Source organism: Thamnophis sirtalis, unplaced genomic scaffold, assembly GCF_051295495.1.
Source record: "Thamnophis sirtalis isolate CommonGarterSnake01/CBP01778 unplaced genomic scaffold, rThaSir2_p1.2 scaffold_13, whole genome shotgun sequence".
Classification (NCBI taxonomy): domain Eukaryota; kingdom Metazoa; phylum Chordata; class Lepidosauria; order Squamata; family Natricidae; genus Thamnophis; species Thamnophis sirtalis.
The window spans coordinates 17,715,394-17,739,802 of NW_028261393.1; the positions used below are offsets into that span (position 1 = coordinate 17,715,394).

Here is a 24,409-nt window from a genome sequence, read left to right on the forward strand (position 1 = left end):
CCAAATTTTGTCAGTAAGTGAGACATTTGTTAAGTGAAATTTGCCCCATTTTACAACTTTTCTTGCCCCAGTTGATAAGTGAATCACTGCATTTCATTTTTTGCGCACTGAACTGGCAGTAATGCCGGCAGCAATCCACTCCTGATGTATGCGCATTAGGGGAGGAGGACAATTGAGGACAAGGAATCGACTCGGGAAGCAAGGCACACATGGATGCTGAATAGCCCCTCCCTGGCTGGGGAATAAATAGAAGGAAAGGGGAGTGGTGGTCATAGGAGACAACAGTTTGGATTTCTGAAGATTTGGCTCATCGTGTTTCGTGACTGCTTGCCAGAACTTAATTTGCAGCTTGGAGCTCACAGCCTGGCAATTGTCGCAAGGAACATAAGGTCTGTTACTGCCATTAACTCTTCGAAGGACTATTGCCTGGATTTTTTGGTGTGTGAATGCCATTAATTCACAGGAGATAAATAAAGAGGTTTCTTGCTTCTGCTAAGGCTGGGTCAGAACAACCATTTCCACCTTTGACTGATTGTACAGTTGTCATCTCAGAAGAATTTGAGAAGAAACACAGCCCAGGATTAGCTGACCTTTTGTACACCCCTCTCAAATAGGAAACAACCGGTGATGGGTATAGATAAAAAAGACAAGCATTAATCCCCTTAGATAAAATAATTGCTGGGATTGAAAAAAACAACACTGTGGATCCTGCTTACAATTCTGAGAAAGATTATGATCAGGCTAACGAGCAGTGTCTGATTATAAATCTCCCCCCTTGTGCTTCTTTTATCTTTAAATTGAACTGGACAAGTTTTCAAAAAAATGTTTTCTGTTATAAAGTAGGCCAGATCGCTTTAGGAAAAAGGCCCCAAAACCTGGCCAGAACATTAAGTAGGAGCATTCCTATTACAAAGAGAAAAAGGGTGTTAAGCAATGTTTTTATTTTGTTTTGCTTTTACTTGTTTTGTTTCTCTTGCAATTATCTCCCCTTATGCATATATTTATACGCACACTGGCACACATACAGTGTCTGATCGTCTAATAGACAAGCATAGCAACAATCTTCAAGAACAAGAGCGTAGGAAATAATTCCTGCAAACAATTATACACGCACTTAAAAAGCAGCAAGAAAGAAATATTCAATGAATGGAATGGATCAGTAAAATAAGTCGCCCTAAGGCTGTTTAGTTCCTCTATTTTGGTATTCTTTTGAATGGACCAGCAACAGTTTTGCAAGATTTTAGCCTGGGTGCTTACTTCCGCCTGGGATATCCTGGGAAATTCTGCCTACAAAGTATGTAGGGCAGCCGCTTAGTTTGCTCATTGTCCTCAGAACAATCTGATCCAGGGGTGTCAAACTCAAGGCCTGGGGGCTGGATTCGGCCCGTGGGGTGCTTAGATCTGGCCCACAGGGCTGCCCTGGAAAGAGTGAAGGCCTGGCCCACAGTGACTCTACCAGCGAAAGCGGAGCTTGCAAGGGCTGCCAGTAGCCCTCCCGAGCTTTGTTTTCACTGGCAGAGAGTTGCAGGAGGTTGTCGCAGCTGAAATCGGAGCTCGCAAGGGCAGCAGGCGTCCCTCCTGAGCTCCGTTTTCACTGGCAGAGGGTGGGAGGAAGCCATCTCGGGTCAAAACAGAGTTCAGGAGCCCTTTCTCACTGGCAGAGTGGTTGAGCCACCACCGGCGCCCCCGACACCAGTGATGTTGAGCTGGCCATGCCCACCCTGGCTACATCCATCCCGGTCCTCCGAGGTGAAACATAACCTTCATGTAGCCCTCAATGAAATTGAGTTTGACACCCCTGATCTGATCCCTTCTCTTTCAAAGAACTTCAACCTCTTGATAAATTGCACAGGAGGTTTTGGGTGCTAGCTGCAAAGCTGCACGGACCTTCAAAACTCTTGGTGGACAATGAACAAGCAGCAGGGTGTGGTCTCCAAAGACATTAAGATGCCGGGGATTGTTATGTTTTTGTGGAACGTTCTGTCCCTGATGACCAGAATGCTTTCTTCTCTGTTTGTTCAAGAGGTGGCTCAAGATGAATGAGATTGGCCTCAGTAACCTGCCCTTAGCCACCAGCCGGGTGAGGGCAGTGTGAAAACGTGGAAGAGTTGGTGTTCTGTGGTTGATATCTGCCCTTTCTATCTTTGCAGATGTGGTGGTTGTGGAGATGAGCAACAGCCTGTGTCAGCCTTCACTTTTCTATCACCTGGGAGTACGTGAGAGTTTCAGTATGACCAACAATATTCTCCTTTGCTGTTATACCGATCTTCCAGAATTGCAAGCTCTCCGTGTGAGTATGGTCATCGTGCAATTCCAATAAAGGTTTGAAGGTTTGAAGGTTTATTGTATTTATATGCCGCCCTATTCCCAGAGGGACTCAGGGCGGCTAACAAACCCAAAGGGGGGGGGGGTGTAAAACAAGGGAATACTACAAACAAAGTACAAGAGAATTTAAAAAGATAATCAACAGTCACACAATTTGAGGGGGGAAGGGAACTCATCAACCCCAGGCCTGCCGGCACAGCCAGGTTTTAACGGCTTTGCGGAAAGCCTGGAGGGAGGTGAGGGTCCAAATCTCCGCAGGGAGTTCGTTCCAAAGGGCCGGAGCAACCACAGAGAAGGCCCTCCTCCGGGTAGTAGCCAGATGACATTGGTCAGTAGATGGAACCCGGAGGAGGCCTAATCTGTGTGATCTAATGGGCCTTTGGGAGGTAATTGGCAGCAGGTGGTCTTCTCAAGTACCCAGGTCCAATACCATGAAGGGCTTTATAAATGACGACTAGCACCTTGAAGCGTATCTGGAGACCAATAGGTAGCCAGTGCAGCTCGCGGAGGATAGGTGTAACGTGGGTGTACCGGGGTGCACCCACAATCACTCGTGCGTAGTCACAAGGTTTATTTGCACAGTCTTTGATGCTCTCTGAGCTTGGTTGTTTGCTTAGAGACGTTTCGTTACCCAACTAAGTAACAGCATCTGTGCTACAATCATGTATCAGTGCTATCCACATCACTTGATGATGTTACCTAGTTGGGTAATGAAACCTCTGCAAGCAAACAACAAAGCTCAGAGAGCACCAAGAACTCCACAGTGCAATTTGTTAGGAGGCACATTTTTGGAGATTCAGCCATACAGAGAAGTTCAGGCTAACTGAACTTTGAATCAACTGTTTCTAAGGCAGAAGGAAGCAGGTATCAAACTTCTGGTATCTACCTTTCAAGGAACCGAAGCACCAGACCCCTATCATTGTTATAAAAGACTTTTTTACGAGATAAAAAATGAATACAAGTTAATATAAAACAGGGTGGGTTCTTGCCGGCACGTGTGCATTTGCCCCTAAAAAGGTCTGTGCATACGCATAACATTTAAGGGGGGGGGAATTACATTTTTTCAATGAAGATTGTTCTGCGCATGTGCAGAACAGAAAATCAGGATGGCTCCGCCGAGGATAGAACCGGTACAGTCATGTGTCCGGATGAGTTACTATCTTCTCAGCCGAAGCAGTCCGAACCGGTAAGAACCGACCTCTGATAGAAAGTAAGAAAAAGAAAAGAATAAGGAAGAATTAAAAGAAAAAGCAAAACGTGCAAGAGAGGGGAAAAAATAAAAAAGAAATAGTGTCAGAGTATTTGTAGCATGACTATTATTAGGAGACAACCCAGGAGCAAAGCACAGCACACAGAGACTTAGACAATTAACAGTGGTTTATATACAAGACAATACAGAAACATACGTGGTAGCAAATACCTGACAAGCAGTGGTGGGTTTCAAAAATTGTTCGAACCTACTCTGTGGGTGTGGCCTCCTTTGTGGGAGTGGCTTGCTGCCCATGTGACCGGATGGGAGTGGCTTGCCGCCCATGTGACCGGATATGAAGATGCCGAAGACCACCTTAAATTACCTCACACGCAGCACGCATGAATAAGAATATGATGTAAACTTGTTTTTTAAAAGGCATCTTTGGTTTGGGTTAAAACAACTTCAACACACGCAACGTTCTGATTGCACCACAAACGCAGCAGTCATCCTTACCTTTCACAGAGGCACTCAGTTTTATAAATATGAGCATGATAGTGTAGAATAATGATATCCAAGGACCAGTGGTGGGTTTCAAAAATTTTTGGAACCTCTTCTGTAGGTGTGGCCTGCTTTCCGGGTCCACTGGTGGAACCTCTTCAACCGGTTCAGTAGATTTGATGAACCGATTCTACCGAAAAGGTACGATCTGGTAGGAACCCACCTCTGATACAGAAACATATGTGGTAGCAAATACCTGACAAGCAATCAATCTTCTTCTTAACGCTACACAGAGAACTTAGCAATGGATACCGGATACAAGGAGAGAGATACACAGAGAGAGATACCCCCTGTCAGGGTGCCCTTTATATAGACACCTCTTAAAGTGGTATTGACTTATGTGGACCCCTTCATGGTCTTCAAGTGGCTATACCAATGCTGATTCATCTTCATTGCATCAGCCTTCCATTTCCATCAGCTTTACAGTTGCATCAACCTTACATTGGCTGGCCAGCTTTAAATCATCATTACCCTGACAAATAGAAAAGAAAGAAAAAAGACACAAAGCAGCTTCTGCCCTTCTTTACAGCAGTTATAAATACATTTATAAATTTACCCCTTTATTTGTGTAACTGACTTTATAGTTACCACGTTAACTCATTTCTATCTGGCTATGTAATAATCAAAACCACAAATCATAAGTTTAGTTTTTGTTCTGTTTCATGCACAAACTCTAAGAAGGGATTTCCAGTAAGCAATAAATGTAGATATTATCTTTTCTCTGAACAAAGAAGTCGATTTGACTATTTTAGGAAGTTTCATCTTCATGAACAACCATTCCTCCATTGTGGGTAATGTCAGATCTGTCAATCTTTGTGCATACGATAATCTTGCTGAAGTTGTCACGTACAAAAATTAAGTCCCCTAACTTTTTCTAACTGGTTGTCTAACAGTCCCAAAAAACAATAATCTGGTCTTAATCTTTTACCCGTGTTATCCATCAATTCTATTTGATCTTCTGTTTACAAATTGTTTGGTTAACGTCTTCCTCTTCTGTTTATCCATCTTAAAGCCTACTCATATATATATAAAAAAATTGCAGGAGGCATGATGGCTCTGTGGCTAAAGATGCTGAGCTTGTCAGCTGGAAAGCTTTGACCGCCTGAGTTTGAGACTCGAGTGATGGGGTGAGCTCCTGTTACTTGCTTCAGCTCCTGCCCACCTAGCAATTCAAAAGCATGCAAATGCGAGAAGATAAATAGGTACCACTTTGGTAGGAAGGTAACAGTGTTTTGTGTGCCTCGGCATATAGTCATTCTTGCCACCTGATCATGGAACTGTCTTTGGAAATGCTGATTCCTTCAGTTAAGAATCAGAGCTGAGCATCACCCCCTAGAATCAGACATGACTGGACAGGGGTAATCTTTACTTTTACCTTTATTTTAAATTATTTTAATTTGCCCATTAATGTTTCAATTCCCTTTAAAGGACCTTCCAGAAATACCAAGTGATCTGCAAAAGCTCTTAACTTGTAACTTTAAAAAAAAAATCTTTATTCTAACAATCCTCTCATCTTGTTTTAAGTATTCAATATTTCAAGAACTAAAATAAACAAAAGAGAGGGTAATGGGAGCCCTCCCTTATTCATGTTTGTGTCATTCATGGATTTATTAGTTCTCCATTAAAAAAAGATTTGGGCTGTTTGTGAAGCAGAAATGGATCTGTTCTCTCCAAAATTCACATCTTCCAAAACCTTGAACAGGAAATCCAAATTTAACTTGTCAAAGGCCTTTTCTTCTTGTTTTTCAAAAACAATGCTTCACATTCTCCAAAACATCCAACACGATTCTAAAATTGTCCTTTTGTTCTTGCAAAACTATTTTCAGTCCACCAGTTTCTGATGAGGATTTGTGTTGTGTTTTCCACGTTTCTAAAATAAATTTGAACTAGAGATTCATCCCAAAGGTGCTTTTTCAAAAGGCAACTGGGCTTTGTTTTTCCTTGAAGACGTTTTGCTTCTCATCCAAGAAGCTACTTCGATGCGAAGCGAAATGCCTTCAAGGAAAAACAAAGTCCAGTTGCCTTTTGAAAAAAGCATCTTTGGGACAACTATGACCTGATAACTAAGGATCTCCCTAGACATGTAAAGTTCCGTCATTTTGACATATCTGTAGGAGGAAGGCCGAACAAGAAATTGAATTTTTTTTCTTGTAAGACTGCCTAATGGGTAGGAGAAATTCCATTTCCTTTTTCCAAGAATGTCTATGTGGATTCACAATCAGAGTGTTTTAGCACACCTGTCTCCCTCCATCTTCAGATAGCATATTTAATAACAGGGCAGGGAGGGGAATATTGCCTTCCTGTCTCAGAGTGGGGCTTTTCAAGTGATTTCTCAACATATTTCCTTAGAGGGAAGGGACATAGGTATTCTAAGAATATAGGACACTGCTTTCTACTGAGTCAGGCTCTTGGAAGGTCAGTGTCAACCCCACCCACAGGCAGTGGCTTTTAATATTTCAGCAACCTCTTCCCAGCACACCTTAATGGGCTGATGTCTATGGAGATTCTCAGTCATCCACATCATGGTTGCCCCAAAGGTGCTTTTTCAAGAGGCAACTGGACTTTCTGGTTTTTCTTTGAAGACGTTTCGCTTCTCATCCAAGAAGCTTCTTCAACTCTGGCTGGATGGTGGGGAATGGAAGGGTTTATACTCCTTGCAGACAGCTGGTCATTTGCATCCTTTTAGCAAGTTGTTAGATCTCAATTTCAACACCCCAAATTTATCAGCTACTGTTTTGTACACCACACGGTGTTGCTTTTGGTGAAATGGGCAGCTGTATAAATTAGATAGATGAATAAATGTCATCATTCATTTCCTGATTTCTTTCCCCAAATGATTTTTCTGGAAGCTTCTGAGGAATCTTAGTATGGAGACACACCTTCCTTGTGGATGCAGGAGATTTAATCTCGTTTTAACTCTGCATGCCCTAAAGCAGTGGTCAGTAACTGGTGGTCCGTGAAAATTTTTGGGTGGTTGGAGAAAAATTAATTGCATTTTTTATATTGCACTAAATACCATTTATCTTTTTTAAAAAATCATATTAGTGGTCCGCAGGATTTAAAATTATAAATTTAGTGGTCTCTGAGATCCGAAAGTTTGGTGACCCCTGTCCTAAAGGGTATACAGGTAGTCCTCAACTTATGACCATAATTGAGCCCAGAATTCATGTTGCTAAGTAAGACACTTGTTCAGCCCCTTTATATGACCTTTCTTGCCACAGCGGTTAAGTGAACCATTGCCATTGTTAAGTTAGTAACCCAGTTGTTAAATGAATCCGGTTTTCCCATTGAATTTGTTGTCGGAAGGTTGAAAAGTCGATCATGTGATCCTGGGGCACGGCAACCGTCATAAATGTGAGTCAGTTGCCAAGCAGCTGGTTTTTGATCACATGACCATGGGGATGCTGCAATGGTTTTAAGTATGAAAAATGGTCATAAGTCGACAGATGTTTTGCTTCTCATCCAAGAAGCTTCTTCAGCTCTGATAGGATGGTGGGGAAATGGAAGGATTTCTACGCCTTGCTGACTGCTGGTCATTTGCATCCTTTGAGTGGGTTGTTAACATGGGAGAACAAACTGATCAGGACTATTCATTCAGCAGTCCATCTGCACTTAAAAAACAAAAGCACTCTTCTGAAGACAGCAAAGTCCACATTGTGGACGGAGAGGATCACTGGGGCCATCTATGTCAAAATTGAACACTGCTCTCTCAACAGAGAGGAGGGATACAACATCCTTTATCGTCAGTCTACAACGCAGTTCAACACAGTCCTTTTAACAGTTCCAAGAAGGCACCATGCCTTCTTGGAAGATTTGCACCACTCAGGTGACCCTGAGGACACAGATAAATCTCCAAGTAGTCTCAACGGCTTGTCAGGGTTCCAAATAGCATCCAAAAAGTAAATCAGAGTCCAAGGCAAAGTATTGCGCAATGTTCCAATTTATTAAGAGAGCCATGTTGGCACATCTGGGAAAACCTGAATCTGAAAGCTTCCCGGTTTTCCCCACCCAGTTGAAAGTTCAAGATCTTGCCAAGTTCATCACATGATCCAATCTTCCACTGCCATGCTGGCAGGTCCACCCATCCAGTTCCAGTCAGGTGCAGAGGTGTAGAGACAAAGGATGACCTTGGGCTTCTAGGAAGAATTTTGTTGTGGCTATATAGTATGTGACTCCTTACAATCCCCCCTCCCATTTTCCCACAATAGAAAATGCATAGCAGAATAATAGAAAGTGTGGCAGGCCAAAGACCCAAAAGTAAAGATGGATGCAGGCCTGACATGGCTCTCTAAAAGGATGCAAATGACCAGCTGTCTGCAAGAAGTATCAATCCTTCCATTCCCTGCCATCCAGTCAGAACTGAAGAAGCTTCTTGGATGAGAAGCGAAACGTCTTCAAAAGAAAAAACAAGGAAGTCCAGTTGCCTCCTGAAAAAACCACCTTTGGGTTAATAGGCAGATTTTTTTACAGGCCTTGGATAACCCAGAAGTGTAGTATGCAATGGAAGAGGCTAGACAATTCAACAATTACAACAATTCATTTAATGAACATTTGAAGTTACAACGGGACTGAAAAATGTGGTGTATGACCGTTTTCCACATTTACAACTGTTGCAGCATCCCTACCGTCATGCAATCAAAGTTCAGACACTTGGCAACTGACTCATATTTATGACGATTGCAGTGTCCCAGGGTGACGCGATCCCCTTTTGCCACCTCCTGACAAGCAAAGTCAATGGGGAAGCCGGATTCACTTAACAACCGGGTCACCAACAGAACAACTGGCAATGATTCGCATAACAACTGTGGCAAGAAAGGTCGTTAAAATGGGGCAAGGCTCACTAAAGAACTCTCTTGCTTAGTAACATCCATTTCGGCTACCAATGCAGTCATAAGTTGAGGACTACCTGCATTGTCTCCGTTGCTGCTGTCGTGTGTTGTCATCTTTGTGCTAACCAGTGCTTCCTGTGGCTGCAATGTTGCCATGCAATTACAAATTGCAGCTTGGTGTGATGTTATCTGCGTCTTTTATTGTCCCCACTTCTTTTAATTAGAAAGAATTGCACACACACACACACATACCCACACCCCACGCACAGACAGCGTCATATCTCAGAATCAGAAGCACAAATAGATTCCGTTGCACTCAAGGACATGTGCAAATCCTCAGAGCGAGCTTGCAAAAATATATATATTGCTGGCGGCTGCTCTTCGGTTGCTGCCGACCAATTTTCAACTTGGTGTGGTTAATAATTGATTGGATCCACACTTAGGCCGAACCACTGAAATTAGTGAAGCTAAAACAAATCAGGACCAAATCTGTTTCCATTGATTTCTATCAGCCGGCTTTCGGTATGAGTAATCCCAGGTTGAGCACTCTACTACCAAGCTACTTCTGTTTAAAATTGACGTACGGGATACAGATCGGTTTGCTAGTGTTTGCGTTTAAACAGCCGTGTGCCTCTTAAATAGATAAAAATAACCGTTCATTGACCAAGACGTCATTAAATATCAGATCCTCTCCCCCACCCAGGGCTGTAATAAGTTATTTTTCCAAGATAAACTCCACAGGATGAAAATTCTGCCCTTTGTGAAGACTAACAGCAACTGCCGTGTAATACTTTGGGAAGAATTCCAAAAAGAACGGTTGGATTATTTCCAAGCATTCTGAAGGATCTATACTTAATTATGTCTAATATGTTGAAGGTAAAGGTTCCCCTCGCATATGCATGCTAGTCGTTCCCGACTCTAGGGGGCAGTGCTCATCTCCGTTATAAAGCCAAAGAGCCAGCGCTCTCCAAAGACATCTCTGTAGTCATGTGGCCGGCATGATTAAATGCCGAAGGCGCACGGAGCACTGTTACCCTCCCACCAAAGGTGGTTCCTATTTTTCTACTTGCATTTTTTACGTGCTTTTGAACTGCTAGGTTGGCAGAAGCTGGGACAAGTAATGGGAGCTCACTCCGTTACACGGCGCTAGGGATTCAAACCGCCAAGCTGCCGATTTTTCTGATCGACAAGCTCAGCGTCTTAGCCACTGAGCCACTGCGTCCCCTAATATGTTATGTAGTGCTAAATACAGGTAGCCCTCAACTTAACAACAGTTCATTTAGAGACCATTCCAAGTTACAACAGCATGAAAAAAGTGACATGACCATTTTTCACACTTACGACCATTTGCAGCCTCCTCATGGTCATGTGATGAAAAATTGGATGCTTGGTAATTGCCTCTTATTTATGACGGTTGCAGGGCCCCGGGATCATGCAATCCCCTTTTGCAGCCTTTTGACAAGCGAAATCAATGGGGAAGCTGGATTCACTTAACAACCAGGTTACTATTATGACAACTGCAATGATTCACTTAACGGCTGTGGCAGGAAAGGTCATAAAACGAGGCTGAACAAATGTCTCACTTAGCAACATAAATTCTGGACTCAGTTATGGTCATAAGTCGAGAACTACCTGTATACACCTTAGGACATGCAGGTTTAAAACTAGATTAAATCTTTTGCATCCACAAGGAAGGTGTGTCTCCCTATTAAGATTCATCAGAAGCTCCCAGAAAAATAATTTGGTTAAAGAAATCAGGAAATGAATCATGACATTTATCCATCTAACTAATTTACCATATTTTTCGGACTGTAAGATGCACCAAGATTTTGAAGAGGAAAACAAGAAAAATAGTTTTTGCCCTCCCCAGGACTACTCTGCAGGCCTCCCAAACTCTCTGGACACCCAATTTTTGCATTTTTTTTTGGTGAAAATGGAATTTTGGGGGTGGGGGTTCAGGAAGCCGTATTCGGTGTATAAGACCCACTGACATTTTCACTCTCTTTTATGGGGGACAAAAGGGTGTCCAATACTCTGAAAAGTATGGTATATAGCTGCTCGTTTCACCAAAAGCAACTCTATGCGATGTAAAAAACACTAGCTGATAAATTTGAGATGTCTTAAAGTTGTCCAGATTGAAAAACACTACCCTTCAAGCAAAGATTTGAAAATCGAACCGTCCAGATGTTGACAGATGACAATGCATTTCCTCTCTCTGTATATTTATTGAAATTGGAGTCCATCACATCGGGGAGGGGTGGGCATTAGGTTAAGAAAGGATGCTATGCAATGACTCTTTAATTGTTCTAAAGCTGATCTAGTTCTATGGTCCTTGGAAGCTGTGGTTTGTAGCTTTTGTTCCTTCAGCTTTCTGTAGCTGTATTTGCATAACAGATTTCCCCCTTGCTTAACTCTGCTTCTTTTAATTTTCTAGATCGGATGATTTGGTTGACCGTATATTAGCCATGCAGACTCTGTTGGCACAAAGGGCTGGGCTCCAATGCGGCCGCTTGGTTTATGGGTTCAGCAAGTTGCGAGAATACAGCTACTTCAAGCTTTGGACCTTTTGGTTTAAATAGCAATAGCACTTATATACCGTACAGTGCTTTACAGCCCTCTCTAAGCGGTTTTACAGAGTCAGCCTCTTGCCCCCAACAATCTGGGTCCTCCTTTTACCCACCTTGGAAAGATGGAAAGCTGAGTCAACCTTGAGCCTGGTGGGATTTGAACTGCCAAATTGCAGGCAGCTGGCAGTCAGAAGAAGTAGCCTGCAGTACTGCACTCTAACCACTGCACCATCACAGCTCTAAATGCATGAAAAAGGCTAGGTTTGGTCAATTGCAGAGTACTCTGCCCAATAAAATAGCCATGGCATCCCTTTCTTCTCAGTCAGGATACACTTTTCTTATTTAGGTGTTATTATACCTCCAGTTTGGCTAAGTTGTTAAAAAATGAGCATCCTGCACTTGTAAACTGTTGGTCAGGGGAATCTATTTCTGTAAAGGGTCCTTAGTATAATAGGTTTACAGCTGCTGAAATCATCTCTTTTACACAACATTTACCTTCTGGCATATTTTGCAGTGAGCAACTTTCTGATATATTTTCCTGGTTCTCTTTTTCCCTAGGATGTGATCTTTCAGAAGAATTCGGTAAGTCTGGCTTATCTGTTATTCATGATATTGTTTCTATTTTCTATTTTTGGGATTGCTTATCCAAAAGGTTGACTCTCCTTCTCCTTCTCTCCTACTACTCCTATTCCTACTCTCTGGGTAAAATGGATACAACAGCCAATGGTCTGTTGTGGATCAGCTTTCAAATACAGAAGTTCTTTGTCAAATATTGGTTAGAAATTACATCATAAAATACGCACACCTGGAGTTCAGGGAAGAACTATAAATAAACCTTAGAAATAGCAGTACTTTAAAGATTCTTCAGTGTGCAAACTACAAGATAAGTTTTAAAAAAACCACTGGAAGAGAGGGGTGAAATCGAGCAGGTTCTGACAGGGTCTGGAAATTTTGAGTAGTTTAGAGAACTGGCAAATGCCACCTCTGGCTAGAATGGTATGGGAATGGAGATTTTGCAGTATCCTTCTGCTGGAGTGGAGTAGGAATGGAGTTTTTGCAGTATCCTTCCCCTGTCACACCCACCAAGCCACGCCTACCAAGCCACACCACATCTACCAAGCCATGCCCACAAAACCAGTAGTAAAAAAATTTGAATTTCACCACTGCTGGAAGGGGATTGCCTGTGTAATAGTCAAGCTCTGGTGAATTCATAGGCCATAGAAAGTGAAAAATTGGGAGCTGATGGTGTAGGGTGGAAATGAGGGACTGGTGGAATGTTTTCAACCTTCAATCCATCCTAAATTCACCAACCTCTTTTGTAAATACATTATGACCAAAGTAAAATGAAGAGTCACCCAATCCCAGTTCCATCATTTACGCAGTTTTGAGTCCCGAACAAAAATGTTTAGTCACTAAGAGCCCTGTTCCCCAACTTTGGCAATCTGGACTTCAAATCCCAGAAATCCACAACCAGAATGGCCATTGATGAGAGTTCTGGGATTTGAAGTCCATCCAAGTTGCCATGGTTGGGAAACCATGAACAAAAGTATTGTAATGCAAGAGACATTTATGGAGTGAAGAATGGGAGGTGGATGGGATTTCTGTACCGACATCTCTTGTATCTTTTCTAGGATAGCAACGGGAGCTATACCTTCATCCCATATGTGGTGACAAACCAGAAGAAGGTCTTTTGTTGTGATGTCGGCACCATGATGTGTTTGACTGAGCTTTACCAGTCCAACTTCAACATGGAAGCTGTCTTCAATCCACTCACAGCGCAACTTGCTAAACTGCTAGAGGGCACGTCTGTCAGCTCCAGGTAATGGTCCCTTCCTTCTTTTTTTACTTCAGATCAGGAATTTGATATGAGGAAGAGGCAAGAGCAGGGGTCTTCAAACTTGGCAACTATAAGATTTGTGGACTTCAACTCCCAGAATTCTCCAGCCAGGAATTCTGGGAGTTGAAGTCCACAAGTCTTAAAGTTGCCAAGTTTGAAGACCTCCAAACTCAGTTCTTCAGAGGCGAGAACCTGGAAACTATATCCCAGGCAGGGACAAGCAACTTTTGAATAGTTTGGGCTGTGCTCATTTATGTGTGTAACAATTGGCTTGATGGATGAGTTAACTCAGCAGGAATGTGAAGCACGACTTTGTAAATAAGATAATAGTGGCAGACCGCTTGTAAATCTTTCAGAGTGATTAGATACACTCTCAAAAATATGTCTTTGGTTCCTGTATTATTTTCGGTATTCATGGAATTATCTAGCTCAATACCTATTGTTGGGAACGTCAACAGACAGAAGCGGTTGAGTTTCCCCATGTCCTTTATTGCCTACCCTGGAAAGAAAAGAGATTAGATGGATCTTTAATCTGACTCTGAAGAATAGATGTGTGTATTTTGTAGATTGCAAAGAAGACAGAAGGTGAGCAAAAGAGATTTAAATAGAGTTAAAAATGAACCATATAATATTAAAGAGGGAACGAGCGCAAAGAAGCCATTCTTGTTCTGACCAAGGTTTCCCAAAAGCATGAAGCAAACTCCTGGTCCCGACAAAAACCCCTTTTATTAATTTGCTGTGAATTCTGCTCATTCACATCCAGAAAAAGTCTTTCAAGGGAGGATTTACAGTCACAGACCTTCTCTGGCATAGAGAGCTGACAGGCCGATATCTACAAAACTTGGCAAGGAGTCTCGGAGAGTCACGAACCAATCAAGCAAACTAATTGTCTCCTGCAAACTCCACTCCCCTTTTGCTCCTTTTTATTTCCTCTGGGAGGGGCCATTCATCGTCCACCTGTGGCCTTACTCCCAAGTCAACCCATGTCTCTTAGCTGTTCCCTTCATCTGGTAACTCTGCACATGTACACACTGGGAACAGGCTCCAACTGTTCTTCTGCCTCACTGAAGTCTGACTCTGAAGGCAGCTGATAACTGTCAGATGGCTCTGGCCATCTCTCTGTTTCCAACACAGAGCACTCGTCAGAGCCTTCCCTAGACTCCAGGACTGGCCCATGTTCCTCCTCACTGTCCGAATCTACTGCCAGCTCCACTAGCTGCTGGAGAGCCACAACAATTCTGAGATACCCATAGTAGCTAGGGACTACTCTACTGTCTACTTTTAATTCTGCCTAAATTAAGCAGGAAGACTGGTGATTGAAAGCCCGGAGATTATATCCAAAATTCTTTGGAATCCCATGTGAGAAACAAGATGATCAGTCTTCTATTTTTGGAGGTATGTATTACCTCCCAAACCTGAACTTCAATCAGAGCAAGAGCTTTTGAACTGTTTGATCTCAGGTTCTGGAGTAATTTGAGGACTTAGTTAGACTTCCTTAGGAAACTGCCACGAAGCCTTCTCACGTTTCCTCAAAATCTAGAGTTTCCCCACAGTGTCACGTTTCAGCTTGTGTCAAACTTCTCATTTTGATTTTTTTTCCTTTGAAACCAAACGTCTGTTAAGAGTGGTACCATGTCAGCAGAAGTCAAATGGGGAAATGGGTTGGAAGTCAACTTTCTCTTAATTGCAAACATCTGTTATTATCTCTTTGGTGATAAAAATGATCATGCATTTTTGCTTTACCGGTGAAAAACGGAGTCTGAGTGATGGTGTTATTCCCAGTTCCATGTTTTATTCGTTCCTGAAGATTGGTCCTTTAGCACCCAAGGTTGGGCCATACTAAATTGTTAGCTGCTTTGATGTAGGCAGCTCATATGGACAGTGTAATATGAAATGGAAGCAGCAACCAAAATAAAACAGAAGGAGCTCTTTCTTTTTGTCTTCAGATCCTACTTCTTGTTCTCAAAAATTGTCCTGGAGTCAAGATGGCAGGAAGTTGTGGTAAACCTCACCATTGTCACCACAACAAAGCATGATGTGTTGCCAGAGATTTGCTTCAAATGCTGTGTTCTTGTCATAGACATAATGTCTAGAAAAGTGGGCATGCCACCTTCTCCTTTTATTTAAGAAATTATTTGTTAGGAACAACTCTTTGGAGAATCCGTACTCCTCCCTTCATAAAAAAAACTCACATTTATACGACTTGAGGCCACAGCACCCCTGCAAAAGTTGCCGTTGTGTTATAATTTTATGTGAAGGGAGCATATTACCCCCTCATCTTTTAACAACCATATTGTCAGCATTTGAAAACCAGTTTAGTCTAGTGCAGGGGTCACCAAGCTTTCGGACCTCCGGGACCACTAAATTCATAATTTAAAATCCCACAGACCACTAATAGGACCTGCCTAATGACCAGCTGGGTGGGCATGGCTAGGTGGTCACGTGACTGGGTGGACCAGTGGTGGGATTCAGCCAGTTCGCACCTATTCGGGAGAACCAGCTGGTAACTTTCTAAGCAGTTCGGAGAACTGGTTGTTGGAAGAAATCTCATTTTGTTTTTTCCCCCCACTTTACAGGGCTAATCCTATAAGGAAGGCAGGAAGGAAACACTTTGGTGTTAGCCTAATTTTTATTGCCCTGCTTACAGAAACTGCCTCTCTGGTTAACCCTTATTACATTGTCACAGCTAAGGTGAAGCGCCCATCGATCTGAGTGACGTTGAGTTGGCCACGCCCACCCGGTCACATGACCACCAAGCCCCACCTACCCTGCTGGTCATTAGGGCAGAGAACCGGTTGTTAAATTATTTGAATCCCACCACTGGGGTGGACGTGGCTAACTCGATGTCACTCACATCAAGGGGCACCTCGCCAGCCTCTACTCACCCATTCCCTCCCAGCCACTCCTCCCCTGCCCACCTGGGCTCCTTAGGGCCCCAACAGGAAGCAGTTTTTGGAGCTAAGCAGCCATCATGAGAAAGAGTTGGCAAAACAGCTCAGTTCAAATTGGATCTGACCGAGAAGGAGGCTCAGCAGAAGCGCCTTACTGAGGACTATGAGCATAGGCTTTCCAAGCAGAAGGAAGACCTGCGGGAGTGCAAGGCCAGGTACTGGCGCCTCGAGGCTCAGAGGGCTGAGATGGTCAGCCAGTTCCAGGCCATGATACAGTCCCACTGGAACGAGGTTCTCCAGCTCTTTGCCACCAGCGGCACTTCCCTCCGGCCTTCACCCGAAGCCCCTCACCAGGAGGCTGAAGCAGACCGCAAGTCGAAATTTCTGCCCCTTCTGACCCACATAAAAAGACCCTGAAGAGGGAGACTCTCTGTAGCAACACAAATGTTCATTGCATGTATCCATCCCAGGGTTAGGGTTAGGGTTTGAGGACCCATGATTTAGTGCAATATAAAAAATGCTAATTTTTCTGCGGACCACCAAAATTTTCTTATGGGACACCAGTGGTCCACGGACCACCACTTGGTGACCACTGGTTTAGTGGTTAAGTGACTGTGAGTTCTAATCCCACTTTAGGCATGAAAACCAGCTGGGTGACTTTGGGCTAATCATCAGGAAATGGGGGAGTTCTAGTCCCGCCTTAGGCATGACTTGCAAGCCGACTGTGTTACTTTGAGCCAATCACTGTCTCTCAGCCTACAATGTCAGGCTGAGGTGACAAGCTGGTCAGTCAATTCCTGTTGCAATCAATGGATCAACACCTGAACTGATCTGGAAAGAAAAGCTAGGGAGAGAAAAAAGGTGTGCATTTAATTAAACATGTCTTTAATTACAGTTGATTCAAATTTAGTGTTTGCTCATCCTGGAAATGGCTCTTGAATGCTGGTGAGTCACATGAGAGTGAGCAAACCCACTCACCTCCCTGGAGAAGATGGAAGCATTAATGCCCCATGTATTGTATGTGTGCTTTCCCAAGTGGCTACTTCCGGGAGATGATCCGCAGTGACATCAGGAAGGCTCGTGAAATGTACCATGGGGAACAGCTCAGCCGTGAACTGACCAGCATTCTACAGCGCCTGGACAGCGTGGAGTGCCTGAGCCTAGACATTGTCATGAACTTCCTACTCTCCTACCGAGATGCTCAGGTGAGTTCACCTCTCGGTGCTGTTTGGGTTTCACCTCCTCACAGGTAACTGCAAACGAGGAGGAATGGTTGTCACAACACCACCATAGCCATAGTTTCTTCACTTTTCTGTTCTTTAGTTGGGTACCTCTCTTACCTGGCTACTGTGAAGGTACAGGTAGTCTTACAATCATTCTGTCAGCGTTCCAAATATCATGCAGAATTAAATCAGAGTCCAAGGCAGAGCTATCCTTAAAGTTCCAATTTAATAAAACAGACATGTTGGCATCATGCTATGGAATCCCAATTCTGAAACTTCCTGGGATTCCACCCAGTTTAAAGTTCATGATCTTGTCCCCACGACCACAAATCCATCACATGGTCCAATCCTCTTCTTTCTCACTGGCATCTCCACCCAGCTGGTTCCGGTCAGGTGCAAAGGTGCGGAGACAAAGAATAACGTTGAGCTTTTAGAAAGGAATTTTTTATTTTGAAAACAACACATTCTACCCCTTGCTATCCCTCCCACCCTTAATGAGAGTGTGGCAGGCCAAAGATTCTTAAAGGAACTGCTGCACGCCTGGCACATTCATTTAGTGATGAAGTTGCAGTGGCACTGAAAAAAAGTGACATGACTGTTTTTCACACTTAATGACCATTGCAGAATCCCCACAGTCATGTGGTCAAAATCCAGGCGCTTGACAAGTGGCCCATATTTATAATGGTGCAGTCATGTGATCCCCTTTTGTGACCTTCTCACAAGCAAAGCCAATGGGGAAACCAGATTCACTTAACAACCATGTTAATAGCAACTGCAGGGCTGCCATTAGCAGCTTCAGGGCTGCCACTAGTTGGGACGGGGAGAGAAATAGTTAGCTGGGGTGTCGTCGTCAAAATAATAAGTTTTCCTGTAGGAACCAAGGTCATTCCAACAGGTGGCTGGGGAGAGGAGGAGCGAAGTAACCAAGCAACTAGCCAACACCACAGTTGGACCATGTGATTAGTGACTTGGGGAAGGGGAAAGACGTTCTCTTTTTAATATGGTGAAAACCTGTGGGTTTCAGAGTTGGTTTTCACCAATTGTGCCAATATGATGTATTCAATAAATCATTCCTTGAGGAAATTTTCTGCTTCAGAGTTCTACTTTCTATGAAAGCAATTCCTTGGAAGGTGTAAAACAGGCCTACCAGAAGTACCAGAAGCCTGAAAATGGACCCGTTTTTGAGTTCCAGAGGGCTTCCAGAGCCCAAGGGAGGCTGTTTTTTCCTTCCTAGAAACTTGGGGAAAGCCTCCGGAGTCTGGGGAGGGTGAAAATGCCCCCTGCCCCAGCCATGGTGCAGGAGGCCAAGTAGACCACGCCTACCCAGCAACCAGGCAGAGAACCCCTTGGTAACATTTCAGAATCCCACCACTGGTCCAGACTCTTACTCCCACTGATTTTAGTTACTAGTCAGAGAGAATTTTGGGCAATAATAAAGGTCAATCTATTCTTGCCTTTGTTGTTAAATTTGTTAGGAACCAGGTGTTTGTAGTGTCCCACTTGGGAGTGCCCAACAATCCTAGACAGCAGCTTTTAATTCCAGCCGATAAATTGTCTTTCCATTTTCTCATTTCTGCAAATTTTAAGTCTTTTTAGCAGGAAATGGCATTTGCAAAGGTTGACATGGATAGCAGTAGTGTTCCTTCAGAAGATAACTAAGAAGCCTCGAGGGAGGTTTTTTTTTTATTAAGATCCAGTAAAAGGGTCAAGATCAGCACTTTCCAAACTTTTCTCCTCCTTTCCCAAAACTGTTTATCAGAAAGTCCTTTTTAACTCAAGGAAGATAAAACACTTTAAGTCAATTTAAATGGTGCTTGTTGTCATGGCTTAATGGATTTGTATGTTATTACCCCAAGAAAAACCACTCTTATTCAATTCTGAGTAATTTACCCAAATTTGGGAAGTACCGGTCTAGATGATAAGCAACTTCTCGATTAATTCTGCTGAACTAAAAAGAAAGAAAGAAAAACTTGCTTACGTCCTGGGGTTTCTGTTCTATTAAAGAATAATCAAATTGTGGTTGAAATTTTGGGCTTCCTGAAACAATTAAAATGCTTTCTTAGCATAAAATCCAACTTTCTACTATTCTAGGTCCCCGTTTCCTGTCCCCTCTGCTTTCTCATCACTCAACATACTACCCAAAGCAGATATTTCACTGCAGATCCGTGGGGTTTGGTCCAATAGAAAGAAAAGCATACAGATAGTCCTCAACATACAATTGTAAATTGAGCCCAGAATTACATATAGTCTTCGCTATCTCCTTTAGTGATGATTCAAAGTTACAATGGCATGGAAAATGTGACGTATGACCATTTTTCAAAGTTACGACCTTTGTAGCCTCTCCATGATCGTGTGATCAAAACTGAGAATCTTGGCAACTGATTCATATTTATGACCGTTACTATGTTGCAACCTTCTCTCAAGCAAAGTCAATGGGGAAGCCAGATTCACTTAACAACCGGGTTGTTAACTTGTCAGCTGCAGTGATTCATTTAACAGCTGTGGCAAGAAAGGTCGTAAAATGGTGCACAATTCACTTAACCAATGTCTCCCTTAACCACTTAAATTTGGGGCTCAATTGTGGTTGTAAGTCAAGGACTAGCTGTACAGTTATAAGCTGTGGTGGCCATTAAGCAGGGTTGTTTTTTTTGCAATTAGTAATTTGCCGTTTTCGTTCTGTGGCGACAGAAAAGACAAAAAATCCAGAACTTTTGAAGCGTGCCAGCAAGGAGAATGCAAAAGAATTGAATAGGGAGTTTTCTACATAGAATATGGCCAATATATTGTATGGACCTCAAGGCATTTCTGAGTTTGGTTGGCTTCATACTAAAGATCTGATAAAATGTGACTTGGGTAAACTTGGTTTTGTGTTTAGTTCCAGGCTTGTTAAAATTTGGGATTCCTTAGTCTACAACCAGGGGTGTCAAACTCAAGGTACAGGGGACACATTTGGTCCGCAGGATGTTTAGATCTGGCCCGCAGGGCTACCCTAGAAACAGTGGAGGACTGGCCCACGGTGCCTCTACCAGTGAAAACACAGCTCGGGAGGGCTGCATGAGGCCCTCCCGAACTCTGTTTTTGCTGGTAGAGGGTTGCAGGAGGCCGTCGCAGCTGAAAACGGAGCTCAGGAGCCCATTTTTGCTGGCAAAGTGCATGGGCTGCCATAGGAACCCCTGACACGAGTGATGTCGAGTTGGCCACGCCCACCCTGGCCATACCAACCCCGGCCACCCAAGGTCAAACACGACCCTGATGCAGCCCTCAATGAAATCAAGTTTGACACTCCTGCTCTAAGTCTTTTAAGTATGGTCACTCGGTGTTATCTTCTACAGGACTGTGATGCGATCATCACCCTTGTGGAGACTCTCCAAACCCTGCCAACATGCAGTGTTGCCGAGCAGCACAACATCTGTTTCCACTACGCCTTTGCTCTTGACAGGTGAGACTCCTCCGTGAATAAGGACAGGTTTCTTGTTTTGATCATCTCAATGCCCACGGCCATCGGGACTCTCTTGGGCAACCAGAATTTCTTTACAGGGCTGCAGAGAGAGGTGTAATATAATTGAAGGGAAGCAGAGCACAAGAACACAAATTGCACGTTGCTGTAGATTTCTCCAGGGAAGAGGCTCCGGGAGATCTTGGAAGTTCCTGCACTTCCAAATTTCCCCTTGCTAATTAACTTTATGCAAAGCAGGAATAACCAGGTGAATGGATTTTTTCCCCATACAGGCAGTCCTCGACTTACAACATCTGTTTAGCAACTAGCACAATGGCACTGAAAAAAAGTGACTTATGTCCAGTTGTCATCAGGGTCCCAATGGGAAATTCTGATTCCAATTGTGATTGTAAGTTGAGGATTACCTATATAGTGGCTTATAAAAAAAAGAGGGCTGTGAAAATAACTACAGATCCCTCACACCCTGGACATAAATTGTTTCAACTTCTACCCTCAAAATGATGCTATAGGGCTCTGCACATCAGAACAACTAGACACAAGGACAGTTTTTCCCCGAATGCCATCACTCTGCTAAACAACTAATTCCCACTGTCAAATAATTTACTAAGGCTGTATTACTAGTCGTCTTCTCATCCTTACTAATACTTATCTCTTCCCACATGACTATAACCATGTTGTTGCTTCTTTCAAGTTATATTGTTTTTATTTGTTTCCTAGTATAATTTGATTGCTTATTAGTAGCCTATGACTATCACTAAGTGTTGTGTCTTATGATTCTTAATGAATGTATTTTTATGTACACTGAGACCTATGCACCAAAGACAAATTCTTGTGTGTCCAATCACACTTGGACAATAAAGAATTCTATTCTATTCTATCTTATCTTATCCAATTCTATTCTATTCTAAAATGAAACTGTCCCTTTTCTCAGTCTCTGTTCAAAACAGTACCACCAAACAGTACCACCAAACTAGCCATGACAGCTAGTCAAATACCTCCCTAACTTTTGATCATTATTGAGAGGCAGGTACTTTGGAAACAAGCATCTCATCTACAAAAAAAATTGTGCCTCTCTATTTAGTAAATGTAAGGAAAATGTTCCCTTTTGAGTGTATTATTCTCTGTTAGTGAAGCTTAGTGATCAAGGGAGGTACTAATAGCACTCTATAAAGGCTTAGTAAAACCATACCTAGAATACTGCATCCAGTTTTGGTTGCCACACGATAAAAAAGATGTTGAGACTCTAGAAAAAGTGCACAGATGAGCAACCAAGATGATTAGGGGACTGGAGGCTAAAGCATATGAAGAATGCTTTGGGCATGGCTAGTCTAGTGAAGAGAAGGACCAGGGGAGACAGGATAGCAGTCTTCCAATATTTGAGGGGCTGCCACAAAGGGGAGGGGGTCAAACTATTTTCCAAGGCACCCAAAGGCCAGATAATGGATGGAAACTGACCAAGGAGAGATTCAACCTGGAAATAAGGAGAAATTTCCTGACAGTGAGAGCAATCAACCAAAGGAACAGAAGTTGCCTTCGGAAGTTGTGGGAGATTTATCCCTGGAAGCTTTCAAGAAGAGACTGGAGTGCCATTTCTCAGAAAGGCAGGGTCTCCTGCTTGGGCAGGGGGGTTGGACTAAGATGACTTACAAGGTCCCTTCCAACTCTGTGACCAATCTGTATGTGATATCTCTGCAGGCGGAACCAACCTGGGGACCGCGAGAAAGCTCTCTCTGTTCTCCTGCCTCTGGTGGAGAAGCCCGAAGGGGTGGCACCTGACCTGTACTGCATGTGTGGCCGCATCTACAAAGACATGTTCATTGACTCTGGGTTCACGGATCCCGAGAAGAGAGACAAGGCCTTCTTTTGGTGAGTAACAGAAGGAAATCCTCCCACCTCGTTTCCCAAATCATTCTAACTACACCTGTAGCTAGATATTAAAAAAGCCAGTATGTGAAAGGAATATTGTCTTGTCCTTAACTTTGGGGCAGGAAACCATATCTGTCCACCACTGTACTGGAGTCACTACTGAATTGTTTGATGAAGACTCAGAACATTTGGTGATACACTACCGTATTCCCCTGAAAATAAGACAGGTTCTTGTTTTCTTTTGACCCCTGAAATAAGCACCTGGCCTTATTTTCGGGGAGGTCTTATTATTTTTGAGGTGCAGGAGGCAGCGAGCATGCTGTGTTGCAATATTTTCCGGGAGGGCTTATTTTAGCACATGCACTGAAAAGCCCGATTGGGCTTATTATCCGGGGAGGTCTTATTTTCAGGGAAACAGGGTACATATTTTTTTCTTAATCAGTTTTTTTTTAATTTTTAATTTTCAAAACAGACACAACACATACAATCTTCCTTTCTTATATACTGTAGAAAGTGTATCAGTTGGTTACAAAAAACTTTCGTGCATCTCTTCAACAGTCATCAGGCATAATTCATATTACCTCAAGTATTTTAACTCAGATATTTATCATCATGCCTCCATTTTCATTTGACTATAGTTGTTTAAACAAAGTACATATTTTTGAGAGGGGTAAGGGCTGCAGTGGTGGGATTGTGAAAGGAGGGAGTGGCCCCTTGATGTGTTGCCGGCAAACCCATTTGTAAACCAACTAAGGTAGCTGACCTTCGTGCAAATCATTCTGGGCAACGGAGTATTCACTTTTGCAATCCCAATAAAAGCTTAATTTTCTTGGCTTATGAGAGTAACGCGCACCTTTTCCTGGCAGCTCACCACAGGTGATATCGATTTGAAGCTTTGAAACACGTGGTCTTCAGCAGCTCGTGAAAGCTGTAATTGACAGCAAGATGGGTCCTGGGGGCAATCAGGAGAAAAAAAATATGGATTTTTGAGGCAAACTGGAAAGAGGAAGATGGGTTGGGATCTGAATTGTGTATCCCGTAAGTGAAACAGTTATCCCTTCAAGGGGTCTGTAATGACCACGTAAGTCAATGTTTCTCAAACTTGGCAACTTTAAGACGTCTGGACTTCAACTCCCAGAATTCCCCAGCCAGCACAGGTGGAGAATTCTGGGAGTTGCCAAAGGACTTCTCCATTTCTCCAACACAAAATATTTCTTCCTTGACCAGAATGATTATCAAGAAGGAAGCAGCAACAAAGATGATTAGGGGATAGGCGGCTAAAACATATGAAGAAGGGTTGCAGGAATTGGCTATGTCTAGTCTAAGGAAAAGAAGGCACGGGAGAGTCATGATAGCAGTGTTTCAATATCTAAGGGGTTTCAACAAAGAAGAAGGGGTCAACCTATTCTTCAAAGCTTCTGAAGGTGGAACAAGAAGGAATGGATGGAAATTAAGGAGGAATTTCCTGACAAAATAATTCATCAGTGGAATGGCTTACCTCCAGAAGTTATGGGTGCTCCAGGGGTGGGATTCAGCCGGTTTGGGCGAACCAGATGCTAATTTTACATCTGCTTTGCCGAACCAGTAGTTGTAAGAACTGACTGGCCCCACCCACCCTGGCCCTCCCAGGTGTCTCCACGCGGCCCATTTTTGATGCCAGGTAA

At 43.2% G+C, this 24,409-nt stretch overlaps 1 protein-coding gene across 1 annotated transcript in view; it reads left to right on the forward strand.

Moving 5' to 3' along the window:
• Positions 1-24,409, forward strand: part of MAP3K6 (mitogen-activated protein kinase kinase kinase 6) — a 70,594-nt gene that overhangs the window by 8,868 nt on the left and 37,317 nt on the right. The window contains exons 2-7 of the mRNA XM_087727380.1: positions 2,151-2,290; positions 12,030-12,053; positions 13,103-13,290; positions 17,236-17,404; positions 20,755-20,861; positions 22,575-22,745. Of these exons, the coding sequence (XP_087583506.1) occupies positions 2,151-2,290; positions 12,030-12,053; positions 13,103-13,290; positions 17,236-17,404; positions 20,755-20,861; positions 22,575-22,745 (799 nt within the window). The remainder of the gene's footprint in view (positions 1-2,150; positions 2,291-12,029; positions 12,054-13,102; positions 13,291-17,235; positions 17,405-20,754; positions 20,862-22,574; positions 22,746-24,409) is intronic.